Source organism: Nuphar pumila, chromosome 2 (assembly GCF_984573655.1).
Source record: "Nuphar pumila chromosome 2, dmNupPumi1.hap1.1, whole genome shotgun sequence".
Taxonomy (NCBI): Eukaryota; Viridiplantae; Streptophyta; class Magnoliopsida; order Nymphaeales; family Nymphaeaceae; genus Nuphar; species Nuphar pumila.
Window position 1 is genome coordinate 28,567,779 of NC_143250.1, and position 15,006 is coordinate 28,582,784.

A 15,006-nucleotide genomic window follows, 5' to 3' on the forward strand; every position below is an offset into this window, starting at 1 on the left:
GGATATTGCTGAAAAGAGCATAAAGATGAATAGCTTTTCAAATTTCACTCTAGCGCAATTTGAAAATGAGATGTGCTTCTACTTGGAGCAGAAAATTCTTGGGAAGTTGGTAAGAAGGAGCCACCAAAAGAAGAAAAACATAACTGTTCAAGGTAAGGACAATTTAAAGAGAAAACATTCTGTCATTCTAGGGCATAAGGTCATAAGAATGACCATGCGTGACAAAAAGCAAAATGTTGTGTTCGATTCTGGAGGGGTTGAAACATCTTCAATGAAGGACTCTTTGTAAATAGAGGGTAGTTAGTCCAGCAATAAGATCAGAGTGATACACTCAAAGGGTCGAAATAAAGCGTGGATGTGAGGGACCATAACCCACAGGTGGTGAATGGGTTTTGAGGGCAAGACCATGTAGAGCGTGGTGGTTTGATACGAACCTCACTTGAGATTCGAAACCATTTGACTCATGGTGCAGCTAGCTAACTTCATAGTGTGCGAAGCCAATTCAAGATGGCTTGGATCAACCAACAGCTAGGTTGTGAACAACATGAGAAACTTGTGTTGGTGGGTTAAACCAAGTCCTAGAAGCAGCAACTCGGCTAGACATGTGAGGTCAGCCAGCAAGTTGGTCAGGTATGAATGGAAGTTACTAGGCGCAGATACTTGAGCACACATGCCATAACATGCACCTGCTCAATACACTTGCCGGAGCAACTAAACGCACATCCATAGCGGAGTCAGCTTGCACAACAACAGGTGCACATGTCACAACGTGCATGCATCTTAATGCTCACAACACTGCGTTATGCCATAATGACCATGCTGCATAATTTGCAGCTATAAGCATCAACACACAAGCAGTTGAACTACAGTGCACTCAGCAGACTAGACCAGGCCAGGACCTGCTCAGGCTAAGTTCACATATTAGGAGATTCAGCTGGATCCAGAGCAGTCTAGTCCAGGTTCAATTGATTGAGCTCAAAGTCAGATGTCCAACATGGCAGTTGAGCCAGCATAGTGATGTGGCCTAAGTAGGCGTGTGGCACATTCTACTAGGATAATCAATAGGAGCTAGGATTGACTGGCCACTTTAATGCCCTGTCAGCAGTTTAACCACGGGATGGACTCTCACTTTTGTAAATTGGCTGGGCCTATAAATAGGACCCAAGGCTTTACGTTGGAGGCATGTAATATTTTGAGAAATTGAATTTTAGAGAGAAGTTTAGTCTCCCCTTTGGTTCCAGCTCTCTTGATTGAGGAATAGGCTTCAATTTTCCTCTTAGGAGGCAATTGAAGATCCACTCCATCTTCTCAACCTCTGCAGTTCCTTCTGTCAACCTGCAATATCTTCTCCATTCATAAGATTAGATCATTTCATCTCCTTACTCTGCAACTCACATCACTTCACTTCATTCATCATCTATTCACATTCACGCATAATCTTCCTTGAGATATCCAACAACTACAACACAATACAGACCTAAGGAAGATCATGTATTTGGAAATGTTGAAACTCAGATCTAACTAGATCCAGCTGAAGCATAGATCTAACTAATTCATGAAGAAGCTCATATTCTTTTCGTTGAATTCAAGTAAGCAGATCTTGCAGATCGAATTACAAGATCGAATGTCTGGAAAATAGAGGATTTACCTCAGTCTAATCATAGCTGATGCATAAATGAAGGGCGTCAGCTAGATCTCTACGATAGATTGAGAATTCTGCAAGCTTCTGCAAGGTACAGACTTACACAGAAATTTGAAAGGATCTCAGACTTCAATCGACATAGGTCCAGGGAAGATGATCTCTAACGAGGATCGTATCACTAGGGGGGTGTCAATGGGCCGGGTTTGATTCAGACTCAAGTAGAATCAAATCCAAACCTGAATTGAGATGATGGTACTGGGTACACACTGGGGTTTAGTCGGACATACCATAAGAGAAATCATACCTGGATCCTATACAGATTACATGAACCAAACCCAAACCATACTTAGTAAAATAATATTTTTTTATCAATTTTACATTGAAAATTTCCTGATCATAATTGAAACTCGAGTTGGGCCGGGATCTGGTATGAAATTTTACAAACCATACCCAGATCTATTTATTAATCGAACCATTCAGATCCAACTTGAATTTTAATAGAGCCTTGACCTCGAGTCAAACCCCACACATTGACACTCTTAGGAATGGCAGTTGATTGGGTTGGGGGCAGGAGACAAGGCCTCCACTCTAGCCCCGTCTCAAAATTTTGCCTTTCATTCCTGTCTTCGTTCTTATACAGGTTTTGATTTTAACCTCCATCACTGGTTTATTCTCCATTTCATGTCTTTCATTCGCGATTCTAATGAGGCCAGGTGGGACTCTATTTTTTCGGTCTTAGTCGTTGCTGCCTTTCACCGTTAAAGGAAGGAGAGGAGAGGAGAAATATGAACTCACACGGCTCATTAGAGTAAAGAGTGGAAGGAGAGGGATGAGAGATTCGAGAAAAAGTTTTATATTAAGGTTATATATATAGGACATGGCATTGGATAGAAATGAATGGAGGAGAAGGATTCATGTGGAAGACCCATAATGATTTTCTTTGTTGGTTCATATCACCGACCTCAATTGTTTTGGGATGAAGGCGTTGTTGTTGTTGTTATATATATATATATAAGATTTTATAAAATATATACAAGTATAATAATAATTTTTTTAGCGAGAATTGGGTACAGGGCAAAGGCAAAAGTAACTCTATCTCCGCCTTCATCTCGCACAAATTTTGATTTTAACCTCCATCCCCTATGCATTTTCCGTTTCCTATGTCTTTCATCCTCGGTTCAAACGGGATGACGCGGGCCCCGTTCCCCGATCCACTGCCATCCCTATCCCTAAACACTCACATGTCTATGTTGGCCTTTTCACAACGGCTTTGCAAAACGCTATTTTACGTGATCAACTCTCATGCCTCCTTCAGGCAACGCTATGAAAAAAATGCGTCTATATCCAATTGACACTCATGCCACTCCCCATAGGTGGGTTGACTTTTAGTTTTCCAAGGTGGGAGGGCAACTAGGGGAGGTACAGAAAGGACACATTTTAAAATAGTCAAGGAAGTAATTGACATTACACATGAGGCGCACGATCCGCATGTGATGTGTCATTTTCCATGAATTTTCCTGCCCATTAATTCATTTTAGTGTCAAACTTTGTGGGCGTCCCATATGCCAGCTGCAAGAAGAAGAATCTGCATGCTTTGTTTGCCCTTTTAACTCCATTATTATTGTCAATAAAAGCTTGTGATTATGATCTGCTCCCTTTTCTAGTTTTCTCTTTTCATCTGTTTGGTTCCTACAGAGTGATTTTTTTATTTGGGAGTGGGGTTTGTTTCAGTGGCATTAAAGGCTCTTTGATGTGTTGACGCTCATAGATCAAGTGATTTCAAGGAAACTCCTTGTGGTATTACTTTTCCATTTATTCTTTCTTCATTTTTTTTATATATTTAAATTGATGACGTTCCCTGTTCCATCTAGATGGAAATCTATCTTTTTTCTTTTTTTAAATTGGTTTTTTATTTGCCACCTTTTGTTTCTTGGGTCGTGGCTGCTAGATTTAGTAGAAGACTCTTGTTTTTGGCTAAGAAATGTAGTGAGTTTTAAGCCTTTTGGGGTCTCTGATGGGTAGGAGAATATGGCCTTTTTGGAGTGCAAAGTTTGTCTTTGTTTTTTATTTTCTTCCGTCTTATTTCGGGTTGATAGTGAAAATGTGAAATAGACAATAGTTTCAGTTTGTCCCCTCTTCTTGGATTTTGAAATAGACAATTTGATGAGTTCTTATTATCTTTTATATGCTTATTAAAATCTTTATTTGCCAGAGGTCCATGGGTGTTGGTGATCTTTTAAGAACCCCGGTTGAAGTATGTCGGTTTTGAAGGATGAGTTGATGGTTTTACTTGGGTAAGATTTACTTCAGCATTTATTAGATACTTCCAGTGTTAAATTTCAGTCTTCCTCCCGTTGGGGTTGAATTTGATGGTGTGTTCATGGCTCTCTGTGTCAGTTGTTTCAATGTTGTTCACACTCTTGATCCTTTCTTTTGCAGCTTTTGACTGACTGAAGTGTGAAAGATCCATGGCTCAGCAGGTTTTTCTTGATACCTCCTCATTTTTTCCCCCTTTTTAATGCATATGACTTGCATCATATTTTAGCTGATTTAGTTTTCTTTTTTCTTAATTAGAATGATGGATGGCCCCTTGGCTTGCAACCTTTACATGTGAGAGTGAGGTTGATGGAAAACCGTGTTTTAACAGAAGCCAATGCTTTCAACACATTGATTGCTGTATCTCCAAGTTTCTCCTCTCAATCTTCATCGGATCTTGACACAGTGGTATGATTCTGTTTGTCCATTTAATCTATTTTCCTCGTATGTTCCCTATTTTTTGTTGGAAGATGGGGCATATCGTGCTCCCCTGTTATTGTTAGTTGTTACTCAAGTTACTGCCTTATTCTCACTAAGTTACATGGGCATATCGTGCTCCCCTGTTCTAATAGGTTTCTTTTGTTTTAGACATCCGCCTCCGTGGCCTTCAAGGTTTAGCAGAAGCCAACCCGTTGGTGGCTTCTTTTCAGAGTAATCAACAGTAAGGGCACAAATTAGCTTGCACCATATTATGTAGATTTCGCTAAGTTTTGTGATAGAATCACCTGAAACTTTGAACATTTAAGAATAAGCTATCCTGGTAATTGGTGATCTCCTGACATCCTGCTCTATTGAGCTGATAAATTGCACAATCAGTTGAAAATTGGAAAGCTTGGATATAACGAGTTTCTTACTAATCAGACTCTGAAATGTGCCATCCAACTCCATGACATTGGTCATGAGACTTCCGATCATTATGATGTTGGCTCAACCATTTCGAGTCATAAAGCATGGCACAGTTGAACTTTAGATCTATTTTCGCCATGTTAAATTAGCTGAGCCTTCTTGACAAATGCATGTTGATTTTTGCAGTTGCAGAATCAGTAAGAATTTGGAAAGGGGAAAGTTGAACAATGTGGCTTGAGCCCTAACATAGTTTAGTGGGATGCGTGCCATTCAAGTGGAGTTAGGAAGCTAGATCAAGGAATATAGTAGAACATTTGAAACCTGCATTTTATTGCAAATGGGTGTATATCTTTTTCTCTATTTTCATAATCAATGGGATACCATGTTAATGTGTTGTCTTGTTTTATTTTGATAATCAAATGGGTATATTTGTTAATTCGAAAATTGTTATTCTGCTCCTGCCTATAATGGATTTACTCAGAATTGAAAAAGAGAAAAAGGGAAAAACCCCACGTAACGTGTAGCTTTGAAGTATCATCAGAATGTTTTTTCCCAGTTCATGATTTCTGATGGTATATTGAAGGGGTTAAATATGTCAGTGCTTCTAAGTTATAACACAACATTGTGCATTTGGATTGCATCCATAACTGGCATCACATTCTTCACAAGAAATAGAGGCTTTGAAAGAGTGACCAAGTGAAATCTAAAGCTGGATTTCCTTCATCTGACTCGTGGCTTCAAATTCAGTCCAATCACACACATGCACCATCAAATTCATTTCCCTTGGATCCTAAATGTTGTCGAATTGCCCATTCAGAGACAGGAATTCTATGTCTATTAATGCCCTTGATCTAGCCTCTGACTGCTTCAGGTTGAGTTGCTCAAATCACAAGCTGGTACTGCTGATCTTAGGTAGCCACTTTTCTCATCTGTGCTTGGATTTATTCTGTGAAATCTAAACCTTGAATTTTAGAAAGATGCTGCACAGTAGTTGGAGGTTAAAGTTAAACTAAGTAAACTACTGTGGAAAATGTCACAAGCCACAGTGCGGATATGGTTCCACTGCATGCAGACATAGCTCTTGCCAAGTCCCTAGTCCATGGTGATGGTAGACAAAACGTAACGTGGATGGTTTTATGTTTGTTCTTTTGATTAAAAGCTTGTGTTTAGTTGAACAATAAATGTATTGTTATGTTACAAGAACTCTTTAACATTTGTCATGTGTTGTGAACAGTCAACTGCATCTTTCTTCTATGATAAGAGCATCACTCTGGGGAACTTGATTGGCCTACCCCATGAATTAGAGGCCTCAAGTGCAAGAATAGATGTTCAAGATCTCCAAACTAGAAGCCACCACAAGAATTCTAGATCCAGTATTTGGTGCTGTCTATCTGCAACAGAGAAGCAATCCTTTGATCATTCTGCTGCCAGTCAATCACTTGGACATTTTCTTGAAGTGGAAAGAAGGGCTGCTGTTTGCAACCAAAGAGAGAATTTGTTCATCAATTTCATGTATGAAGAATTCACCACAAATCCATCAATTGTAGGAAATAACCCACTGTTTTCAGATGGCCAAGTTCTCCCTCCACGACCTGGAAACCTGTCAAATAGACTGCACAGACAACCTGCTGAAACAAACTGCTCATGGTTAACTCTTTTTTCAGGGTTATGTGGCCAAACAAGTGCACACGCTTAGAGTTATGAAGCTAAAGCTCATAGAGCTTTTTTCTTTTTTTGAATTTTTGTTGGCAAGATTTCAGCATTTTTAGAGTGTCTTAAGTCACTAGATTCATTTTGGGAGTTGGATTTCGTTCATGATATTTCATGCTCAGATTTTATTTTCATAGAAGTCAAGGAACTGCCCTCGTTCTACTTGTTTTATGTTCACATTATTGTCATTATATGCCAAGTTTTTGTATTAAAATGTACTTTGTTTTTGGATGCAGTACAATGTGAATGATACGGCTGCAAAATCAATTTTATACATCTGTACTGTTTGGTGCTCCTTATCTCTTCCGCACCATCACATTTGCCTTGATGTTGAGTTGGGTTATTGAGAATTGCTTAATTGAACCAGCTTGTTGATTGCATGATAAGTCTAATGCGCTAGCTTAAGTTGCTGGTATGATGGTACTCTAATATATTGCATTTATAGTAGTCCAATACAATGTGCCAAAAAACAGCTTAGTGATCGTACGGCTTTGAATTTAATGGAAAGTAATGATGTCATTCGCAATCATTAGTCAATAATGGTGATGAAAAGGCTGATGCGATAGTGATGAATGCTTTGTGTTGCTGCATCTCAGCCTAGGGTTGACAAAAATCTGATTCCTTGATATATTCTAGCATGAATTTGTTAGCATTTTTAAAGAACCATTTTTTGGGCAACATCTCAACAGAACCTTGGCAAAAGCTTCTTTTTTTTTTGTCTCCGAGATGCAAGCTGGGGTTAGGCAGACCCCTACCAGTTTATTACTCGACTCTAAAGCTGTACATCTATCTATCTATCCGGGAGAGCCAGTCCTGGGGATGGTCTTTCCAAGACTTCACCATCCCCTAACTTGCCAAGGTGGTGGCTAAGGAAAAATTTGAATTACAAAATTCTTTCCGTATATTGATTCTATCAAAACTGTAGGTCTCCGGGAATGCTACCTGTCAGTCCTCTGCCTTCCAAAACTCTGCGCGCTTTACTTGCCTTTCTTTTAGATGAGATGGTAAATTTACTGATTTAGCCTCACTATTTCATTTGTAGCTTATATCTTTCACACATTCGTCAGTATTTTCCACTTACCCACCATTCTGGCTGCCCCTAGTCTTTTCTAGCCTACTTCCTACTGTTGCAACATAACATTGCTTTAAGCATGACAAAAATTATAGTTGTAGCCAACGCAACTCAATTTGTTTGGCCAAAAAAAAAGGCTCTCAAATTGACATAATGGCTTCATATCCAAAAGATGAATTAAAGTTGATGATGTTAACTTTTCCAAGACATCAAACCATGCCTCAAAAAGATATAAGTTAAGAAATTATGGCCAAAACAAGTCAACCTATTAGTTCAATCCATTTTTTTTTTGCTTAATGACAAGTCAGAAAACTTGACCTATTGTTACACCCAACTTTTGACTTGTCGATATAGTCCTTGAATTGTCGTCAGATAGGAGTCCAAAGCCATGACATGTCATTAGACAACCCACTTGTCATTAGAGAACTTTTACTTCTAGTTAAATAGAAAGTTGTCCATATTAGCCTGAAAAGCACGTAGAAACAAGGATGTGGCATATTTCACCTATCAAAATAAAAAAAATTATGATTGGGCATTTCTTAAACCAAAGCAAGCCCACCCAGCCTCCTTAAACCTACTCTACCAAATTACCAAAAAATGCTTTAGAATAAGCCACCCAGAGTTTGACACCTCAAATAGCACTTTTTGAACTTAGGTTTGGAATGAGGTGTCAAACTCTGGGTGGCCAAAGTAAGTCATCCAAGTCCGTTGCCTCATTCCAAACCTAAGTTAAACCTAATTGAACTTCATTTAGCCCACCAAATTTTTGTCAAACCCAACAACTTCATCAGACTTCTAAAAGTTTCCTAACCCAAATGGTGAGAAATTTGAATCTGATTTTTAAACTCAGCGTGTCTAGAACTAAACCCTCAAATTTTAGGATTTATTGAGTTTTCATTTCTGAGAACTTGACTTTATAATTTGGGTCAGTCAGATCCAAACGCAGTTACTCCCTGCATAACATCAAATTTCTCTGCAACTTCTAAAAATCATATCTCCCTGTTCCCGTGTTATCTACCCCTAAAATTTTAACCAAACCAAGTTTAGGGTGTCTAGAACCATCCTTCAAAATTTGAGAATTTTCTTCTGTACTATTTGGTAGTTCTAATTTTTCTCTCCAAACCTATGGGAACCTAATACCCTGTCTACCCGAGTTAGCCAACTTTGACTTTGACTTGACCAAACTAATTCTACCCTTTTTCTATTTCCAAACTCGAAGCCCAAGCATGCATCAGAACTGGTATCAGAGCCAACACTATGCCTCCTAAGCAAAACCAAGATCAAATCCCAAAAATGAACCCTGAAATCATAAACAAGTTCATGGAGGAGACCAACACCAAAATCAGTGGGGTTGAAACTCACATCACTACAAGAAAATCGTGGATTAGCGACGGACGATATCCATCGCTAATCCGTCGCTAAATAGTTTAGCGATGGATTGACGACGAATTAGCGCTGGATAACACCCATCGCAAATTTTTGGTCGCTAATTAGCGACAAAACTTATCTATCGTTACTTCCGTCGCTAATTTGGACAGATTAGCAATGGACATTATCCGTTGCTAATTCATTGCTAAATTTAAAAAAAAAATGATCCCTATCGAGCGGTATTTCGGCAGCAATAAGCTAGAATTGTACCGCACCTGACAGACATTGCACAGGGTCTTAGACCCGAGCAAACTGACCCGCCACTACGGGGTCTTCTGCACAGAACCGGTGTGCTCTCCGATACGCTCTCCGGCGTCGCCGTCCTCCAGCGATCACTCTGCCTTGTCGCCATCCTCTGTGAACCGACGTGCTCTCCAGTGCACTCTCCGCCGTGCTCTCCGGTGTCACCGTCCTCCAACGACCGCTCTGCCTCGTCGCCATCCTCCAATATCATCCCTTCCGCCGTCCTCCAACTTCGTCGCCTTCCACGAAGAAGTCGGTTTAAATCGAGCGAGGTCAGTTTAAATTTCGAACGGGGAGAGAGGGAAAATTTTGCGCTCTTGATGGGTCAGTTTAAATCGAAAATTAGCGACGGATTAGAGACGGAAAAATTCCCGTGCTAAATTCGTCGCAAAAATGTTTTTCTTGTATTGAGAATTAGCGACGAAAAATTGGCGTCGCTAATCCATCGCTACTTAGCGACAAATTCATGATAAAAGTTTTCTCTAGTTAATCTGATGCAAATTTGCGATGAAAAAAATCTGTCACAAATTTCCGTCGCTAATTAACATTTTTCTTGTAGTGCATGGTCAGTTTCAAAACCATCATCAACCCTATGCCTCCTAAGCAAAACCAATATCAAATCCCAAAAATGAACCCTAAAATCATAAACAAGTTCACGGAGGAGACCAACACCAAAATCAGTGGGGTTGAAACTCACATGGTCAGTTTCAAAACCATCATCAACACCAAGCTATAGTCTAAGCTGCCCATCAACATTTCTAATTCACTAATGGAGGTTGAGATTTTTGTGAGGAGCATGAAGATCGCGAGAAGGAGAAGGAGGTGCGAGAATCCATCCTTGGATGACACCCAAAGAATGATGGAACTGACTTGAGGATACAACCATTTGACATCTCCCTTCTGCACCTCATCAAAATCTCCCCCCCCCCTTCACAGGAAAGAACCCCCAATATTAAATATACAAAACTGAATAGTACTTTGTAAGCCAAACGGTTTCCCCAAAAAATAAATTAGGATGCATCATGTCTAACCTCAAAGGTGAAGCCCTAAGGTGATACCAGTGGCGTGACCAACACTACAGGGCACTTGGTATTAGTTCAAAAGGGAACTCATAAAAAGATTTGGACCCTCACCCTACGTTAACTATAATGTAGAGGTGAAAAATATCAAAAAAGGGTGTCCATCCAAAATACCAAGCAAAATTTGAGGACCTTAGTACCATATGCGATGATTGGTGTGACCCGCTTTGGTAGGCGCATTCATGGAGAATTACAGAATGAGATTAGGGTTGAGATCATGGCTCTGGAACCACAAACCCTAGAGGATTGTTTTGTAAAGGCTAGGGTGGTGGAAAAGTGCATGAAAAAATCAATGTTGATGAAAAGGCCTAGTCAACCCTCGCTAAACCGAGAACCCATATCCCAAGTAAGGAGGAGGGAGCCAAAATAAAATTTGATTCCAATATCAAAACCAAATTCATTAGCAAGGCCCAAATAAAAGTTAGAGATCGCAAGGGTCTTTGCTATAATTGTGATGAAAAATGCACCTCCAGGTACAAATGCAAGACCCTCAAATTGTTTATTGTATGCAAAACAGAGGATATGAGCAAAGATGAACATACATGTACCATGGGAAAAACAGACAAGGAAACAAAATAAGGATATGGAATCTCTTATCATGCCCTTGCTAGTGTGTCCGTCCCAAATTCTATGAGGGTGAAAGATAGTTTGCATAAAAAGCAAGTGAAAGTGCTCATCGACATCGGATCGACACACAACTTTATGCAGAAAGATCTCATGCAAGCCATTGGATGTTGTGTTAAGGAGCAACCCCATTTTGACATAATGGTTATGGATGGCAGTCACCTTAAGTGTATAAGTGTGTGCCCTGATGTGGATTTGGAACTCAAAGAATCCAAATTCAAAGTGTACCTTTACGAGTACACCCACTTAAGACAATGATGTGGTGCTAGGGATGAATTGGATCAAAACCGTGAAAAAAGTCAAATTAAAATTTTGTTGTAATGCCCCAAAATTCTAACCAGAAAACATGTAATTTTTTTTTAAACAACAAAAACAACCTTTCACTTTTGGTTAAAATGTTAGGTGGGTTAAAAATCATACAATCATCTCAACTAAAGTACTCAACTGAATTAAAACATGAATACCATATATCATTAAAATTAATTCAATCTCAATTGAATTAACAATTTATTCAGAGTATCTCAAGTCCAAAATAAATAATAAATGACTTTTCAAAATGTAAATCTTGGAAAAAAAATGATTGGCTCTCGACACCAATGCAACATCCCATCATCACAAGGCTTCTTAGTCAGTACCTACATATGTTAAAATCAGGGGTCAAACTCATCGAGTCTTAGTAGAATATACAAGAGCTCAGTGTACACGAATAAAACTGATAATATATAGAACATGCATTCATTCATATATATACTTCAATTAAGTAGTTATCTCAATCAGAATGTGATATCAATTTCAAAACAATTGAGCAGTTATTTCAATTCGAACATGCTATCAATTTCAAATACATGTCACAGTTTAACTCAGATGCAAATATCATAACTATACATGAACAATTAAATAATATATGTACTTATCGGTATGAATCATATATCTCCTTCATGAATGGCTTTGACTTTTTTATTTAGGTGCATCAATAACTGTTTCGATATCCAGAATATGTAGGTACTAACATAGATTAGTGTCCTTGATTAGAAAATGATGCAGGATTATATTTAAACAATTTATGTCTGATTAACCTAACCGTATACCTTTCACCAATGCTGGGTGAGGGATGGCCATCATCGAGAGAGAACTCCCAACACCTCTAACCTGATATATCAAACTTCACTCATGAGTTATAATACATATCATCCTGTAATTGTAGTGGTAACCAGATCCCCTATCTCCGTAGCTTGGGAGAAGCAACCTTCCGTGCATAATATCTCACAGAGCTAGAAGTACCGCTTACCCTCTTATTGTAAGAATCAATATAATTAATGTTCATGCCATTCTTTATTTCATTATTTATATTGTCATACATGCATCAACACAGTTAACCATTTTTATTACGATCATCAGCCTCCAATTTAGGCACAAGCATGTATGATTTCAGTTAATCAGTCACAGATTATTAGCCTCAATTGGGCATAGTCATTCATACATTATCACAGTGCATGCCAAGCATATCAAAGTATTATGCATGAGCATAATCTAGTAACATTCATATGCATATTTCAGTACCATGCATTGGCATATCACACAGTTACATATTTCAATAACATGCATGGGCACACTCCAGTATCATGCATTGGCATTATTCAATCATGCATTGCATAATTCAATAACATATATGGGTCATTAGCATAGATACATATGATCAGTTTGCATGTATGCACACAGTTGATATAACATCAGATTATCATATCAAAAATCATGGCATCAGACAATACATATATCACATGTAGAAAACTGGTCAGCTCCCTTACATAGAACTGGTTGTATAGAATTTATACTACTATTACAACACTTACCCACATTCGTACAATTTGAGTATGGGTCCCAATTTTTTATCAGAGGTACCCACATGTTTTAGCTTTCAAACCATGCAAATATCCTTCTAAAATTAATTGTGAATTGAAAATCACAAACCAAATATCAAAACTTGTTTTTTTAACTACATGTAACAAATTTGATTTTTGGCACCAAACTGTCATCAAAGTTCAGACACTGTTACAGACATAAATTAAATTCCATTTTTTTATTAGAGATTCCTACATGTCTTAGCTTTTAGACAACAAAAACCTTGCATTCAATTTATTACTAATAAAAATTTAAAATCTTGAATCAGATGCCACTCGTGGAATAGGATAAAACCTATTTTTGAAAATTTTAGATTTTTATCATATTTACGTGATTTTTTGCTACTTACTGAAAATAAAAAAATTCCAATGTTTTTATCTCGTGTCATACCATGTGTGATCTGACATGTTTAAAAATCTTGTCTCCAGATCACTTATATTCTAGGAGAAATCAATCATGCAATTGAACATGTGAGAAACTCTGTACACACTGAGCAAATTTTATCTCATTTTGCAGTAGGCTTTTCTCTCAAACCTTGCCACCCTCGAGTTCTAATTTTTTTCTAAAACATATTCTACATGTATAGAAGACCCCCAAAATTTTTGACAGCCATAGGGTTCATGGGTTGGGAGTTCCAAGTCCATCTTTGGGACTAGATAAGTCCAAAATCACAAAATTCTGTATGAGTTCCAAGTCCAAAATCACAAAATTGTGTATAAATTAATCAATCAAACACTTCAATTTTATTTTAACATGTAAAATCATTAAGGTATAACACATGCATGAATGGTACAGATCTAAACATGGTGTATACATGATTTACATGCAATTCTACCACATTCTAATCACGCTGAAATAAAAAAAAATCTAATTTTGATCATGTATATCACCTGATTAACACGTTTTTCATATACATGATATTCAAAAACATCTTACACCTACCATCCAAACAATTTTAAAAACCTAATCATGCTATTTGCATAAGTTTAATATTCACTAAATATAGTGCTGAACATGTTAAATCACTAAAATAAAAAGTTTAACTTAATTGATAAAATTAATAATATTATCTAAACATTTTTCATAACCGACTTTTATTTTGTTTTTTCTTTTTTAGATAATACATTAAGCATGCACATTAATTCTCATATTCACCATGAATCTGATTTTTATTCATAATTTCATCTTAAACATGCTTTTGAACACTCAACACATTTCATTTTAAAAACTGAGTAGGCAGATTTTCTCCAAAACTGATTTCCCTAAAATCATTTTGGAGCCCATCCCAATATGACCCATACCCGATCAATCTAAGGGACTTATTGCACTAACATACCAAGTAGAGTCCATACATATGGCTCACACCAACATAGACCCATAACAACCTTCAAAAATGTTTTCTATTTTCCAAGAAAAAGATTTGATTTCTCTAAATCAGTTTTTATCGAAAACATTTTTGAAGATCTAACTCCTCCAAGATCCATATCAGATTAGTCCTAATGATGTTAAGGGATGATATAAATATGTATATCATATATTTTTTTAAAGCCTCAAATCAGCCAACAAAGACCATTTTTCTAATAAGGCTTGCTCTCTCCAAAAATTAGTTTTTCCTCAAAATCATTTTGGAGTTTTTTTTTCTTCCAAAATCCATATCTAATTAGTCATAACAAATGTTATGACTAATATAGGTACATATTTCACTAATTAGAACCCTCACAACATGCCTATGCACACTGGTCCTATACACACACATGGGCTAAAGCATCCCTACCTCAAAAATCCAAAATCGAAGGTAAGAATCAAATCGAGTAGGTGTGTACGTTGGGTTGGTTGTATCAACTTGCTAGTCCTCCTCCTAACAGCAGCTCCACCACTTCCAATGCAGGTCTCCATGCTTGAGGAAAAAGAAAAGGGAAGAAAGAGAATTCAAAATTGGGAGAGAGAGTAGAGAGAAGGAATAGGGAGAATAAGGGGGGGGGGGGGGGTGAATGGCTCCCCTCTTATAGTGGTTTGGGGATTATTAAATCCCCTATAGCCAGTTTCAAATTCCTATTTCCATACTCAATCTCTAGCACTTAATTTGCTATTTGCTATTCCCCCAAAATCCTAGGCTTAAATTGCTTTCTATTGTACTTAGATTTTTT

At 37.8% G+C, this 15,006-nt stretch overlaps 1 protein-coding gene across 4 annotated transcripts; it reads left to right on the top strand.

Annotated features, from left to right (window-relative positions):
* The first annotated feature begins 3,204 nt into the window (after positions 1 to 3,204).
* LOC149845111 (uncharacterized protein At3g17950-like) lies at positions 3,205 to 6,877 on the top strand. Of its 4 annotated transcripts, none has more exons than XM_089997471.1 (6): positions 3,205 to 3,439; positions 3,855 to 3,936; positions 4,082 to 4,122; positions 4,217 to 4,366; positions 6,039 to 6,501; positions 6,751 to 6,877. In XM_089997471.1, the coding sequence occupies exons 3-5, from the start codon at positions 4,111 to 4,113 to the stop codon at positions 6,498 to 6,500; spliced, it is 624 nt and encodes a 207-aa protein (XP_089853597.1). In that variant the 5' UTR covers positions 3,205 to 3,439; positions 3,855 to 3,936; positions 4,082 to 4,110; the 3' UTR covers position 6,501; positions 6,751 to 6,877. The 4 variants fall into 4 exon arrangements, with proteins under 4 accessions (XP_089853597.1, XP_089853598.1, XP_089853594.1 ...); XM_089997472.1 differs by having other exon boundaries at positions 6,039 to 6,316; XM_089997468.1 differs by lacking the exon at positions 6,751 to 6,877 and having other exon boundaries at positions 6,039 to 6,728.
* The last annotated feature ends 8,129 nt before the right edge of the window (positions 6,878 to 15,006 follow it).